General features: G+C 39.1%; 2 protein-coding genes across 9 annotated transcripts in view; one reads left to right on the forward strand and one right to left on the reverse strand.

Annotated features, from left to right (window-relative positions):
• The window catches only part of mmel1 (membrane metalloendopeptidase like 1), a 29,337-nt gene that overhangs the window by 12,203 nt on the left and 1,300 nt on the right, over positions 1-15,834 (reverse strand). The window contains exons 2-14 of one of the 3 annotated variants that reach the window (XM_088089496.1): positions 10,538-10,714; positions 8,099-8,143; positions 7,730-7,789; positions 7,455-7,616; positions 7,272-7,352; positions 5,622-5,717; positions 4,963-5,081; positions 4,257-4,322; positions 2,833-2,967; positions 2,467-2,556; positions 1,155-1,291; positions 959-1,052; positions 739-891 (exon numbers count right to left, since the gene is read on the reverse strand). In XM_088089496.1, the coding sequence (XP_087945622.1) occupies positions 739-891; positions 959-1,052; positions 1,155-1,291; positions 2,467-2,556; positions 2,833-2,967; positions 4,257-4,322; positions 4,963-5,081; positions 5,622-5,717; positions 7,272-7,352; positions 7,455-7,616; positions 7,730-7,789; positions 8,099-8,143; positions 10,538-10,694 (1,395 nt within the window). In that variant the 5' untranslated portion in view covers positions 10,695-10,714. Of the gene's footprint in view, positions 1-738; positions 892-958; positions 1,053-1,154; positions 1,292-2,466; positions 2,557-2,832; positions 2,968-4,256; positions 4,323-4,962; positions 5,082-5,621; positions 5,718-7,271; positions 7,353-7,454; positions 7,617-7,729; positions 7,790-8,098; positions 8,144-10,537; positions 10,824-15,834 lie in introns of those variants that run through there. The other 2 variants (XM_042506674.2, XM_088089499.1) reach the window with 2 other exon arrangements.
• The window catches only part of miip (migration and invasion inhibitory protein), a 34,193-nt gene continuing 21,219 nt past the window's right edge, over positions 2,861-15,834 (forward strand). The window contains exons 1-5 of one of the 6 annotated variants that reach the window (XM_088089511.1): positions 2,861-2,952; positions 5,628-5,723; positions 10,527-10,766; positions 11,317-11,440; positions 11,511-11,568. The gene's annotated coding sequence lies outside the window, so the exon portion shown is untranslated. Of the gene's footprint in view, positions 2,953-5,627; positions 5,724-10,526; positions 10,767-11,303; positions 11,441-11,510; positions 11,601-15,834 lie in introns of those variants that run through there. The other 5 variants (XM_088089513.1, XM_088089516.1, XM_088089521.1 and 2 more) reach the window with 5 other exon arrangements.

Here is a 15,834-nt window from a genome sequence, read left to right on the forward strand (position 1 = left end):
CTCTCCCAAAAGTAAAAAACAACACTTTTTTTCAATATTTCAAGATTTTTTATTTTTATTTGTTATTTTTGGCATTTCAATTCTGTTTTTTTGGTGTGCAAACTGTAAAAAGAGGTGGAAACACATTTATTATTATGGGGCCCCAGGCAGCATAATACATTTTGTGCATGAATAGATTTGTTCGTAGCACCACGGGAGTAGGTTTTTTTTTTTTTTTTATAACTGGCAGGAAACATATGAAACTGGGGGCTTGGGGTCCTTCCCCTTGGAGATTTTCAGCATCAAACACTTAATTTCTTGCATTCTGGTAAAAATTGTATACATCAATTTTTGCCTTTTCTGCATTGATTTAGGGCGGACATGTCTTTCATTCTATGAAAATTTCCTCTGTTACTTTCATGTTTTTATTGGGAGCAAATGCTGGTGTAAAAAGATGAATTTGATGTAATGAAAGTGCTCCTTATGTCCAAGAATCATAAAAGTCTTAATATGGTAGATAAAATTATTATAATCCATTTTCTTGATTTGGTGGCAGACAGAGCATTATGAGGCTTGTAAAGTGACACATGGCCCCTCAAGGTTTATTTTATTGCAGAAAAATCCATGAATTTCTTGCAGCTTGCGTTCCTCGTTTGATGTAAACTGCCTCTGTGCTGATAACTGATTTCTACTCCATGAGGAAGCTGATGCTTCTGTCATTGACTGACATTCAGGGGTGAACAGACCAAAAGGACTTACCATTCGTTTGCTCTCTCCAGCAAAAGTCTCACGCACATACAGAGCACCGACTGCGTTCTCCATGCTGTTCTGGACATAACGGACACATTCTCGCCACCAAGCGTCCTCCACGGTGGTCCCATATAGAGTCTGACCACAAACACAAACAACACACTGCAATTCAGTTCTTGAATAAGCTCATGTTAACATGTTTTGCTCTGTTATGTCACGCAGATCACACCTTTCTGTAACGGGCTCTGGCGTCTTTGAAGCGGCGGCTCAAGCTGTTAACTCTGTCAATGATGAGCTGCCAGGTGAGGTAGTTCTGCATAGCTCTGCAAACACAAATTGATTTTATTATAGTGTGCCAAATTGCAGCTATTCTGTAATAATTTAACTTTCATGTTTTCTAGTTTGCACAGCACTCTTGGACCGACCTGACACTGTGTTTGGAGAGAACGTCATTCATCTTCTCAAGGTAAGGAGAGCTGTACACCACCACCTCCTCCTCCAGCTTCACCTCCATGGACACACTGGACAGCACGCCTTGAATAAACCGAGTCCAGTTAAAACCCTGTAAACAAAAGGTAGGACATATTTTGCATGTTCAACGTGCTTTCAGACAAATAATACATGGTTTAATACACATGATTTTATGTGGAAGTGCTCCCAGCTACCTTCCCATCCAGTGCATCTACACTGATAAAACAACTAAAATGCATTGACATTTGTTGACATTGGTTATATGTTTTACTTTTTCCTTCATTGATATTTGAATCTTGACTACTGTCTGCCTACAAAAGAAACATTTACCGTATATAATATTAACTAATATTTTTAATGCCACACATGAACGCACGTGAACAACACCAGGAACAAAAATAGTCTCAGAGTCTGACATGTTGCCGATCACAAATATATAATTGCATTGCAAATTAGCATTAATGCTGTATACATTGGTTTATGCGACATATTGTCCCAGTGCAGATAAACATTAAATAAATGAACAGGATATCATCAACATTTAGTGCTTGTTTCAGCAACAACACGTGTTTGCACATTCAGCTTCCAGGAACAGCAGACCTTTAGGTGGCTCCTTAAATTACCATCTGTAAGAAGTGAACAATAATACACAAGGTGTCATTATGTACAAAGAAATGGACAGGGCTGAGGCAAATCATACTCTGCTTCACATTCTGCAGAGTCCATTATTTTCTATATCAGGACACTAACACTTACAATATACCGTGGTATTTCTAATAGTCTGTGTGTGCTCACAGTCAAAATGACTCAGTTGGCCTGTTGCAAAATAACGAGAAGAGATCTCTAAATGACTTTGTATTGGTTTTCATTATTTTGAGATACTAAGTCATTATTTTGAGATACTAAATCATTATTTTTAGAAAGTTTTTCATTATTTAAAGAAAATCCGTCATAATAAAGACTTACATATACTCTTTTTGTTATTGGTAGTATTGGTCTGTGTTGTTTTTGTAGTTGTTTTATTTGTGGATTGCACAGCACTTTGGTCAATTGTTGTTTTTAAATGTGCTTTAGAAATAAATTTGGATGGGTGGATAGCCTTATAGATTTTTTGATACGCAGAACTGGGCCTCCATATTTGAGTTGAAACATCTGCATACACTTGCTCCACTGTGGACTGTCAAAGATACAGTAGTTAGGTTACGTGAACATGTGACCTGATCGTGCTTTATGTAACACACAGGAAATAAATGAATTCACACGTACATTAAAGCTGAATGTGCTCTGTAGCTCTCCGAGTGTCATCTTATTATAGAGAACGGTGACATCTTGGCGCTCCTCTGCCGGTGATGTGGCCTGTCCCGTAACAGGAAGAGAGGATGTTCAGTTATATATGTTTTCACATTTTGCTCTCCTTTCATCAGCAAAGTCTCATTCGTCATGCTCTTGACAGACACGAACAAAAACAAGCCTGGTTAAAAGCTTGGCTGATCTCCTATATCCACACTTAATGTAGCCTGTTTCTTTTATTTACTGGAAGCAGAGTCGAGCTTCTCATTTTTTATCTTGTCATTATTCATTTTCCTTAGCCCCCGTCCCACAATTCCATTTCCTGTTGTGGTTGGCACTCACATTGGCGATGTCTGTCTCCAGGTCCAGCACTTGCATCATTTCCTCCCACACACGGTCGTCATCCTGAGTCAAGTTTCTGTCCTCGCGGGTTATCTTGGCAATAGAAACCATGAAATGCAGGTAGGCCTCTCGAACCTGTGGTGCAAACACAAGTTGCTAAATATTTCCAGAACAAAATAAAGGTTGTGTCAGAACAACGGAGGTGAATGACATTTTTACTGCTCAAACAAATGGAAAATGGTACTGAAAACTCTAATGAGTTTATTTTCTGAAAATCTTCGGGTTACTCAGGATAATCCAGAGATAAATAACTGTGGACATTTTATTCAGTAGAAAGTAGTTTCAATGCAGCTGTAACTGCGACATTGTTTTTCAGTTTTTCAAGTATCTTAATCGGTGAGAAAGATATCTCAAAACTTTGATGGATAAAACCTGGTTATCTTCATGAGTGCATACAATGAGACTTAAATCCCCAAAATGACCGTTTATATATAAATTACTCGCCCGGTGTTACCTTGAATTCTTGAAGAAAACTTTTTCTCAAATGTATCCACAGTTAGCGAAGAATCCAAAAATGGAGACGCTCAGTACTTCCTAAACACATCCATTTTCACTAAAATACTACTATTTAAAAGACTTCCACACATAAATAGCACACCTGGGCAAGTGTGTGTGATGCTACTCATTTATGGGCTACTTATGGGTAAGACTGTGTCTGCAGAAGTGTACTTGAGTACTCCAGGCCATCTTTCTGTCACAACTGCTAATGTTACTTCGATGCAGCACTTAGGGACCTTCTTGCGAGCCACTCTCCCCGTGGTTAGTTCAACTTCTGTGCGGTTAGCACGAGCTCAGACAGTGGCAGCAGCTAACATTCGACACCAGGCCGTTGGCCCGACAAACTCAAGCCGACACTTTATAACGGCTGGAGCTCACACTACCGCACTTCAGCAGTAGTCTTATGATTAACAGAGAGAAAGAGAATAAAAGAAAGCAACAGCCGGTCAGGAGGCGCTGATGTGTTACACACAGTTCTAACATAAAATTAGATTTGACCATTTCTATATAGTATTTACAGAAATAGTAAAATAACGAAAAAAAAACATAAATTTATGTTCACATGTGGGAGGGGCAGCAGCACGTGCTCTGTGCGTTGAATGAATACTGACGTCCAAATGAGTACTCATGCCCGTCCCTAGTTTTTATATTGTGGTCCCCTATGACATTAGTTCATCTAGAATTTTCTGTGTTTCAGGATGATTTCTTCGCTCTGGAGGCATGCAATAAGTGTTTTCTTCATGAACTGAATGTAACATGGGGTTAGTAATTAATATACAAATGGTCATTTTGGGGATGAAGTATTCCTTTAATTTGGAAAATTTGACTTTGTGTGATTTGGGTGAACTGATACTTTAAGGCCTCACCTTTTTGTAGTTTCCATCGTTGAAGTAATAGTCCCTTGATGGCATACCAAGTCCCGGCTGGTCAATCTAACCAAAATATAAGAATAGCTATCAATTATTTTCGTGTGTTTTTGACAGTATAATTAAATGATATGGCTCATTACATTTCTATGTCTTTTAATTGTCAATAAATCCTGTGAAAAGACCGAAACCAACTTTGAATTGATTCTACTAATGAGCTCTCTCCATGTAGCGAAAACCTGATAATATTCCTTTGTGCAACAGACATCTACTGTTGTTGAAAAACTATACTGTTTACATGTTGGTTAACCACGGTGTGACATTTTCTTCATAACTAACACGGACACTGCAGTTTATATTGACTCAATCTCACAAACACAGTACTAAAAACCCCCAAGCACACCAAATGCATAGAAATCCGCTGCTGAAAATAGTTCCCAACAAATACTCTAATAACTCCTCTTTGAGTAATGTTTGCTATAAACTATTACCACAGCTATTAGTTGGAACTTATTTAGCCTTTTATAAAATGAAACTATACATGTGTACCCACTTTTTAAGATTATGATCTTCAGTATAAATAAATGAGTTTGTGCTGAGTGCCACAGACAGGGTAGGGACGTTGGACAGTATTAGGAGACGGACTCATAAAACATAATGACTGCGTAATGACGTTATAGTAGTGATCCATTATTTGTGATCTTACATAAATGATATGGCGCCGAGAGTCCCGATCGTCCGTCCACACGTACATGTCCAGCAGAACCTTCTTGTGGAAACGAGCCGTAAGCTTTGCCAGTGTGTCCTCGAGGCTCCATGCTTCCTCTGCAATTACAGGAGGAAAAAACAAAACACTTAATTTAAACACAGTTATCTGTGATGAACTATTCAGTGTAGCAGGATACAAAAGGCAGCCCCCTCTCTTCCCCTGCTGCACATTTAACCGCTCTCTGTGTGTAAATCTGTGCAGATGCAGCTATGTGTGGTTAATTCTGTTTGAGCCACCGTCCATGATTACATTTAATTAAAGTGGCAAGAGCCAGGAGCTCGGGGAAGAGCAGCGTAGACTATTTAAAGCATCCTTCACAGTCCTGAGTGAGGACCTGCTCCGCTTCCCACTCATCACGCTCCCAAACTCCACACATGACTGCTCAGCTGAAGAGGCTCGGCCGGCCTCTTGATCCCGCCAACAAAGCTCAAACTCAGCAATTCACTGAGTGCAAATATAGCTACACGAGCTCTGCGTGAGCACATGGATTTGAGTAGGAACATGAGTGCTTGTTTGTGTGGATGTATTGCACGTGCATATTTGCATTTTCATACAGAACGAGCTGTAGGCATTAATCAGAGTGTGTTTTCTTCTACCTGTAGTGGTGTTCCAGTCATCTGACGCCACAGGCCAGTCGCCGATGCTCTCAATGAGCTTCAGGAGGGGCTGCGAGTCACGCTGCTCAATGAGGCCTTCAGGTAAAGCACAACAACTTATAAATCATAACAACACTGCAGTCTCTCTGCTTGGCCAGAAGAAAATGTTTGCATTGTACGTTTCTGCAAAACATTGACACGTTAAATTTGTACTTTTTATACATATCAAATCACGTTTCTAAAGTGACATAGATCTTATTGTATGTACATGAGCTGCCCTTGTCATCAGGGGGTGGAGAGAATGGTGGATGGTGTGAAGCCCAGGCGAGATGACAGCCAAGCTGCAGACCATTGTTCGAGACCAACGAGCAACAAAATTGGTTGTTTCTTAGCGAGACATTGTGGCATTTCCAGCCATGATTGTGGCAACAAAACCAGGTATTTTAAGCCAAAACACAGTCTTTTCCTCACCATAACCGAGTGGTTTTGTGCCTCGGCATAACCACATGTTGCTGAAACGTAAATAAATTAAAAAGTTTGAACATATCTGCTACATGATAACATACAGAAGTTACAAATCGGTGGTGTGCAGAAACGTACAATGCCAACATTTATTCTGGTTGGTTGCTCTACTGTTCATTCTGTGAGACAGCACGCCTTATTCAGATTGAAAGGGTTTTTCTTTTTTTCCTTGGAAACACTTGACAAAAGCAATCTCACCACAAGAAAACACTTTCAATCTACACTTTTAAGCAAACATGAATGAGAAGTCCTTAAAGGGTTATTTTTTTTCTCACTTGCCCAGTCAAGCAAGTGGGTCAGAAACCTACTTGCCCAAAGTCAGCTTTTACTTGCCCCTGTACACATTGTTTTTTTTATTAGCGGTTATCAAATAACAATAAAAACTTAAGCTAATGTTGAACCCTGGAAGGTATTAAAATTCAGTTTAGTCTGAAATATTTCTCTTGCCTCGTGAAGGCAGTTAGTTCTTGTCTCTAACAGAACCAACATTAAATGAATTAAGGATTTAATTGTGTAATCCACCCATCCACTTTTATGCCACTCATCCATGTCCAGACTGTATAAATTAAATAATTAGAGATGATTGTTACTCTAAGCCAGTCTCTCTCTCTGATTGCTTAAAATCAGTCTTGCTGTAACCTTGCAATTAATCTATATATCCAATTTATTTATTTGATGCTGCCTCTATGTGACAGAGGATGGTTAGGGTTGATAGGGATGGGTATATTACCCTCTATTTTTGATTTTTATTTTATTATTTTTAGCTACTCATTTGGTCATGTCATGTCTGAGCTGTGTTTTTTTTGGTGTTGTATAAATGTAATGAACATATTCTCTAAAGAGAGAAATGATTGTAAGAAACAGCTATACTTTTAAGTACCTAAAAAATGTGGGATAATAAAAAAGAAGTCTAAGCTTTATCTTGTGATCTTCATACAGGTAGTGTATTGCATTCTACGTGGCCTTAAAAAGCTTAAAAAGTCTTAAATTTAACTGTGTGAACCCTGCTGAAACCCTGGCTGAGGAAGATACTCTGATACAAAAAACAGCTCCAGAAACAGTTTATTTTCTTGCCTCCTTTTAGAAGCATTACACCAATTTTTTCAGAGAGCGTAAAGAAAGCCTTACTCTCATTCATGCAGGAGTTGTAAAGAACTTTGGCCTTCTTGATGGCATTTCTGTCCTGTTCATTCTGCATCTCAAGAACACCTGCAACAACAAAACACACGCAGACATTTCATCTCTGAATGAAGCCCCGCGTGGCTCCAAATGCTGCAGCCCACTGACCACTAAAGCTTTAACTCAGCTGACCTTTGAGGACAATCTCCAGCTTGTCCCTCAGAATGTCAAAGACACTGTGGCGGGAGCTTGTCTCCGGAATGACATGTCTCTCTAGCCAACCCCCGCAGGCATACTGGTAGAAATTATCACAAGGCTTCACGGACGTATCCATGTTCTGCAAGAGCCGAGCAGCTTTGAGGCATCACAGAGACAAGAGGGGAAAAGAGAGACGACATGTGGTTAGAAAACAGCTTTTTGCAATGAAACAGCAGGAGAGCGAGAAGAAAAAAAACACTGTCTCTCACCTGCAGTAACACAGTCCGCAGTTGTGCAAACATTGTTGAGGCTAGAGCGAAACAGCTGGCCTGGAAAAATGAGAGAGAGAGCATTTAAGACTGACAATCTGCACCCCCACTGAGACGAGGAGAATAACGTTGTGTAAAAAAAGCTCATTCCTAAAAAGTCTAGATCTATGATGTGAGTGTGTGTGTGTGTGGTGGGTAATGTCTGTGTCAGCAATGACTCTCTCACTTTTGTGTGGCACTGCTGATCTGGCAGTTAAGGGAATTACAGCATTACAGTGACTATCAGAGGTGCAGGCTCCAATATGACACACCAAAACCACTTATCACTCTCTGCTCCCTAATCTCAGGCTTAAAGCGACCGACGCTCACCTTCACTTGTTGAGCTCCTCGAAACACTTGTCTTGTTAGATTGTTCTGAAATGATTGAAAGAAACAGATTTTTATACAACATTAAATACAGTCAGGACAACTTAATCATAAATTGCAGCACTGCAAAAAATCCGTACAAACTTACATGAAAATTAACTCAAGTTATCAAAAAAAAAGAAAAAAAACGCAACATAAAACAGGAAATTACCCGTAAAAAGTGCCAAATAAAAATGATAAACATAAAAGATAATATTTTTGTTACCTAATTTTAAATATAGAATTATATAATATATATATATAATTCTAAAATTAGCTTTCTTGATTTTTTATTCTCTAGCTTTTTGATGATTTTCTCTCTCTGTCTCTCTCCCTTTATTTTCTTGTCACCTTTCACTGTTTTTTGAGATTTGCCAAACATTTCATGCCAAGTTGTTAATTGCCTTTTTGCCAATGTTTTTGAACGAAATCAGCACGATTTACTCACATTTCAAAGTTTGGAATGCTTGTGATAGGTGTCAGAACGCAGCACAAGAAAACTGATGTCGATCCAGGTTTCAAAGGGTTAATGGTCCAGTGTGAAAGATTTCGGGGGATTTAATGGACTTTATGTTGAGGATTTCAGATTGCAACCAGATTCAACTTCTCTCGCTCAGAACTCCTTTTTGATGTTCATAATGTTTTTATGGGGAGCTGAATTATCTGCAGAGGTCTTTTCTTCCCAAACAAATGGACCAGGTCATTTAATGGGTAAAAAAATAAAGCAGTTTCACATTATTTAAAAAAATATAGATATATATATTTACTCAAACTCTTCTTTTGTGGAGGGGCTGCTATCTGTGGTGGCTGCCACCCCACAAAAACCTAAATAGTCCTATCTGCAGCCAGACTTTGGTTTGTCCATTGTGGACTATTTTGAAAACATGGCGCTGCAACATGGCAGACTCTGTGAACGAGGACCCACTCCCATAGATGTATTACGAGTCCTGGATACAGCATTCGAGATGTGGCCCCATTCATTCTCGATAAAAGGTGCTCCATCAAGCATGATGTTAAAAAGCTCAATTCCCCAAATTACTTGGATCCCCTGCACTTTTGGTGGCCAAGGGCGGCTGAGTGGCTAACTTCCAGTTTAGCGGTCGACTAACTTGAATGGGGATAAAATTATTCATCGTGCTTCTAAATGTTGACGAAATGAGTTCATGAAATCCTGAGAGTGAAATGAGCATTTTGCAGGGTTTGATGCTCAAAAAATGTATCAATTGATTTAAAAACATCTCTTTCACAATATAGTACCCCTTTTCCCCCAGAATTAGCACATGCACACAAGTTCATTAAACACATTTAAACTTGCTAAAAATAAGCAATAGACTGCTTTGTAGTGGCCAGTAGAGCAGAGCTTTGTACACGGTAGATGACCATACACAGGACTGAGGTCTGTGAAAACAGTGGTTGCTTCTTTTTATATATTCTTACTCATTCAGTCTTTCTTTCAAACTCGGTGCAGAGTAATTTGGATCGATGCTTTGGGAGGAGACGGACGCTAATAAGTGATGGCACGTCAATGCATTTCGCCATTAAAGGGGCTAAAATGGGCACATTCATCCAGATGTTGTGTTTCCATCAATGCCGACTGGAGCCGGAGGCAATAAATACCCGTAACTACTGCAGAATCAATTGATCCAGGTGTGAATGCCGATTTTGCACTCTCCCATTGCATTGAAAAGCTAAATGTTAGTGGATGTTAGCGGGTTTTTGTGCGGTGGAAAATAGGCTCAGGTCCTTAAGGAAAAGTCTTTTGAGACCCCATGGCATCACATCACGGTCCCTGACGGTGTACTTCCACTCTTGACTACTGTGTCAATGTTCCTGGGGGCTTGCCTGCTCCCTGTCAATAATATATAATATATAATATAAACGACTCATTCTACAGAAACAAAAACACAACAATTCTTGTTTTTAGGTGATTATACTGAAAGGAAAGTACTTATTATATTATATTCCACTTGTGCCTATATATCCTCCAAAATCCTACACACTGGACCTATAACATTTTAACAAGAGACAGCACAAGTCTTATGCAGAGTTGAGTTTTTGTTTTTAAGTCCGCAAAAAAGATCATCCAATCTTTCAAAACAAGAGTCTGGAGTTGCAGTTCCCTACTTGCAGTAAAGGTTAGACCTGTGTGTGTTGTATATATTGTGTATATTAGAAGGCAAACCCTTATTTTGCTTGTTCCTGTGAGTATCATTAACCTTTAAAAATCACAGAAAAGGTTAACAGATGATTTATGTGCATCAATATTGCATAAAGAATACACAGGGTCAGGATCATTTCCTGTGTCCATGCCAGATTGCAGTCACACAAAAACAGAGCAGGGAGACTTTTTGTCATTACTGCTGCCATCTGTAATATCTCGATCTTTCCACAGTGAGCCGTTACCTTTCACAACCGATGTGTAGAGGACTACCAGCCCAGCCAAGGCACAGCTGACCAACAGCAGCAGCACGGACAGACCAATTTCTGCAACAGTCCAACGACGCTTCCCAGGTTTACTTGATTTCTCCATGATATCCATTTGGCTTTCGGATTTGCCCATATTCCTCCTGACTGCCGGCTCTGTGGGAAAGACACCGTTTGAGTGTGGGATGGTCCAGGCAGAGAGCTACCAGTGCGTGTGTATGTGTATGTGTATGTGTATGTGTGTGTGTGTGTGTGTGTGTGTGTGTGTGTGGGCTGTGCAGTGATCCATCAGTAAACTGTGCCAGCTGACCTGCAGTGAGTGAGCTTCAACTGCTGAACACCTACAACAACTTCACTGACAGGAGTTGTGAAACTGTTCTGGTCTCGTTGCGCAAAAACAGTTTGTCACTCTGCATGTTCTTTTATGAAGTAATGTGAATCCTTTCATCCCATGCAGGGTTCATTTCTTATAGCCTTTAAATGACAGTGATGTTTTTGAGACTGTTGAATCCACAAAATTGGCCTGTGAATGCAACTACATTTTGCCTAATTTATAGATTTACCATTATTTAAAGGGACAGTTCATCCCAAAATCAAAAGCACTTATATTCCCTCTTACCTGTCATGCTATTTATCAGAGTAGACTGTTTTGGTGTGAGTCGTGCAGTGTTGGAGATATCAGCTGTAGAGACGTCTGCCGTCTCTCCAGTATAATGGATCTAGATTGCACTCAACTCAACAGCAATGTATTTCTCCAGAAATCATGACTCTCTTACTCAAGAAAATCCACAAACATTGTTGTGAGGCCCGTGACAACACAAGATGTAAACATGAAAGGCGTCCTCGGCTGAGCTGAAATGTTAGCTAGCTCGGTGGTGCTAGGTGAGTTTAGATTTAATTTTTTTGTTTAGGGGGCGCGACATGACTGCTGACCCTGTACTTCTCTTCTCAGTTTCAGCTACTCCTGTCTGACGATCGATTAAGTGTCCCAAGAACCAGCCGTAACATGTGTAAGAAATCTTTTATTCCCAACGCCCGTCAGGTAAAAAACACAGTATGACTGCCTCAGTTAAATGGTGTTATATTATAAGATGTACTCTCTTTGATTATTTAGATAACTTATTGCTCCTACCTGCCTATTCATGCTGTTTTATCTAGTATATTTGTACATTCATGCATTCAATTCTGTATTATGTATTTGCTGTGTTTGAGAGAGGCCTACGACAAATTTCTACTGAGGTGGATGATATAGTTTATCTATTAAGATGCTTGCTTCCTTCTGCACGGTGATACAGTTGGCAGCTGTAGTTTTGTAGAAAGAAAATAGTTCCTACATAAAACTGCTCACTATGTCTGCGGATTATCTTTAGTACCTTGAGTAGTGGCTTCTGTATGATCCATAATACTTTTTTTTGTGTCACTTAAATGTTTTTGAAACGTATCAGATTCAAACTCCTCACACATAGTTCAGATAACTGGCATATATGAAGGGAGGGATGTACTGCAGGAAGAAAATGATGAAATGTATTTGATGTAAACAAAACTTTGACGCATACTAGAGCTGCCTTACGTCTACAGCTACAGAAAATACATTTGCTGTTACGTTACATTACGTGAAAGGTTATCCACAAAAGATTACTCTAGTAATGTAATTGTGCACAAAAAAAATCCTTAAAAAATGTCAACAATTTTTACTAAATCCATGACTTTTCCAGGTTTTCCATGACCATGGAAACCCTGTTCCTTTACTTTAAAGGGCCATAAGCCACAAAGGCTTTTGAACCTCTGAACACATCACCATAGGAACACATTTTGGGTTTGAAATGAACATAAATGCTGATCTTGAGCTAGACAGTACATTATATCACTGATAGAAAAACATTTTTGCTAATGACAAGGAGACCTGTAATTTATTTGATTTTATTCATTTTGTAACGGAAGTTTGGTAGCTGTCTTTGTATATTTAGTTAACATCATATGTGTTAAATCACTCTGGTTTCAACACAATAAAGCTGTGCTGAAACATTAGTGCACATGACATGTTTTACATGCTGTATCTAAAACAGATATCAAAGTCTACACTGAGTTTCCATAGTTACACTAATATTTATTTTTCTCCATATGGCCCAGTCCTAAGGCCCCATAATGCCTTAGTTTTTAAAGTGATCAGTATACTTTAATAAGTTCTCCATGGCTCAGCGCACCTCTTTTAATAACCTGACCACAGTCAATACATTTTGTTCAGTGTATGAGTTAATTTAGGACATTATTTCTCACCTAATCACTGAGCTCCATCTGTTGTTAATATAGCGCAGAGAGTCATTGTGTAGATTGAATGTGACATTTATTCTGGAAACAATTTAGGGAACAGTAAATTAACCGGTAAACTTACTTTCACTGACTATTGTTGTTTGAAATATTTGCCCCACAAACACTCTCACACCATCGCTGTAGCCATAAGCCTACTTCAAGAGAGCTCATTTCTATGCACAATAATTATGTATGTGTGAACACAATATTGCAAATGAGCATTTGTGCAGGGGACAAAACGACAATCACCCGTGGCTTTCAGCAGCGTTGCTTTGCATCTATTCACTCTGCAGCACCTGTTTCTCCTTAACCAGCCCCATTGCCCTATCATTAGGCCTGACAAGGGACGGGCTGTAAATCAGAGGTTCACAGTGCTGTGCCCCATTAGCCCTTCCTGATGAATACTCATGGACACATATCTGGCACTACAGTGATGAAGAGCAGGCAGGGGCTTGTTAGAGCTTCACTGACATCCTCAGCATCAGACTGCACAGAAGCTGTTTCTGAGGCAAAATCCTGTTATGCTCAGGCCTCACTTTATGGAGAGCTAAGCAATAATGTGCAGTCTGCTGTGTCAATATGAGATTTGTTGTTCAATAGGAGGAGTTATTTACATCTTTTAAATGTCCTCAGTTCAGCTGTGCTGCAGTTCTGTTTCATTTCTCACTGGTTTCAGGATACGGGGACACTGGACTCAGAAAGTAGTCAGCATTTTAGCTTTGTAACATGCATTTGTAATCAAACAACTACAAAATCCACACTAAGTCCAGGGCTTCTTTCCATGTCAGTTCAGCAAAAATGACAAAACCGGACTAAAAAGTTAAACAATTATAAAGGGACAGTTTAACCCCAAATCAAAAACACATATTTTTCCTTTTCCCTGTATCACGCCAGATTTTTTTTTTTTTTTGGTGTTGGAGAAATTGATGTAGAGATGTCTGCCTTCTCTCCAATACTGGAACTAGATGGCACTCAAAGCGCCAAAAAAAATAAATTCGAAAAACTCAACAATAATCTCTCTTTCCAGAATGACCCGGTTACTCAAGATAATACACAGACCTTGTTGTGAGCAGTTTCATGTTGGAAGTATTTTCTTGAACTACACCCCTTAACCGTATCACAGCACAGGAGGAAACATGCATCTACTCATGGCCGAGAGGCTCCTCGGCTGAGCTTTAATTGGCTCAGTGGTGTTAGGTGAGCTGGCAGTAGATTCATACTTCCTCCTGTGCAGTGATACGGTTGGCAGGTGTAGTTCAGTATAATTCCAACAGTAAACCGCTCAGAACAAGGTCTGTGGATTATCTTGAGTAACCAGGTGATGATTTCTGCAGAGAGACATCGCTGTTGAGTTTTTCCAAATTAATTTTTTGGCATTTTGAGCACCACAAGCTGAGTGTCTTCTAGTTCTGATATATTGGAGAGAAGACCAACATCTGTACAGTCGATATCTCCAACACTCTGCAACCCACACCAAAACAATCTAGACTGAAAAACAGATGAGATGAAAAACAGGTATTTTTGATTTTGGGGGTGAACTGTCCCTTCTAGTGCTGCTGAAATGTTTTTTTCTAGTCAGATTAACCCTTGCTTAATGCAAAATTATGTTAGTGAAGAGTTTTAAGCATTTGAAACATATTTCTAGACACATATTTTAGGTAAAAGTTCCAAAAATATTGATACTGAACCTGTCTGTAAAATGTTCATTGACAATGTTTTTTTGTGTGTTATTTTGCCTGAGTGTCAGATATTGCAATATAATATCTGCTTTTAGTGACTAAATCATTAATAACTTGTATTGTGGTTATGTTTAGGTATTGCAGGATTTAGTGAAAATGAGGGGAACATCATGGTTTTGGTTTTAAACAGAAAACAGAAAATATCCACAATGACGTGAACCACAATGTGATCAACATGATCTTCTCATAACTTCAGTGAAAAGTGCTTGTTTTCTGATCACTGGCTAAATAGAATTGTATAACTGTATGAGTCTGTTCATTCCTTTTTTTGGAAAGCCCTGCATAGTGTATCTTTAACATTGTGTTTGGTTTTGTTGAGACAGCAAATGTAGAACACAAAAATCATATTGAAATATTTTTTCCTGTGTCCTTTACTGCCTTTTTAAACCTGAGGATGAGGATTTGAATCTACTGTGCTGTCACTTTTGTGATTTTACCAGACATTTTGTACCCTTGTTTTGAAACATGCCATAAAAAGGGTATATATATATATATATATATATATATATATATATACACACAACTTTTGAATTTGTGGCTGTAGCTTTTTATTCAAAAAATATTGACAGGAATGGTCCCTTTTCTCACCCTGAATTTGCAGTTTGTCCTGCAGAGATCCACCAACCAGATGGTTCAGACAGCCTCTGTGTAGCCTGACAAATATAACCCAGGCCCAAAAAAAAAGAAGAGAAAAAAATCCCAAAACAACTCAGTGCTGCTCGCTGCTCTGTGAGTGCGAGGTAACTGTCAGTGTATTTGCATTTTTATCAACTAAGACAGACAACTGGCAACAGAATGAGAAGCTGCAGTGACGGAGAAAATCTGCTTCTCTTCCTCCAGCTGCAGCTCTAAACAACCTCCTCCAGCTTTATGCTCAACAACAATAACAACAAACAACATTAGCACACTAAGACAACTGATGCCTTAGTAAGAATGCATAAATAGATATAATCCTCTAAAACAGTTCAAAATAAAGCAAAAAAAGCAAAAAAAAAACAGTGACCAGAAGTACAATTTTCCAAAACATTTCAAACTGATTTTATCAAAAGCAATCATCTCTGACAATTTCAAGTCCTGCTCTGTATTGTTCCAGGAGAGAAGGGACTCAGAACCTCCCAGGAACGCAGGTTTTTCAGTATTTGATGTCCATGCATGTGTGCACACAAGTAATGTGGTCTAACTCTCTGTCAACACTTAGAGGAGCATCATTGCAAAAAACTCCTGATC

This window comes from Plectropomus leopardus, chromosome 2 (assembly GCF_026936395.1).
Source record: "Plectropomus leopardus strain MGB_pleo_1.0 chromosome 2, ASM2693639v1, whole genome shotgun sequence".
Classification (NCBI taxonomy): domain Eukaryota; kingdom Metazoa; phylum Chordata; class Actinopteri; order Perciformes; family Serranidae; genus Plectropomus; species Plectropomus leopardus.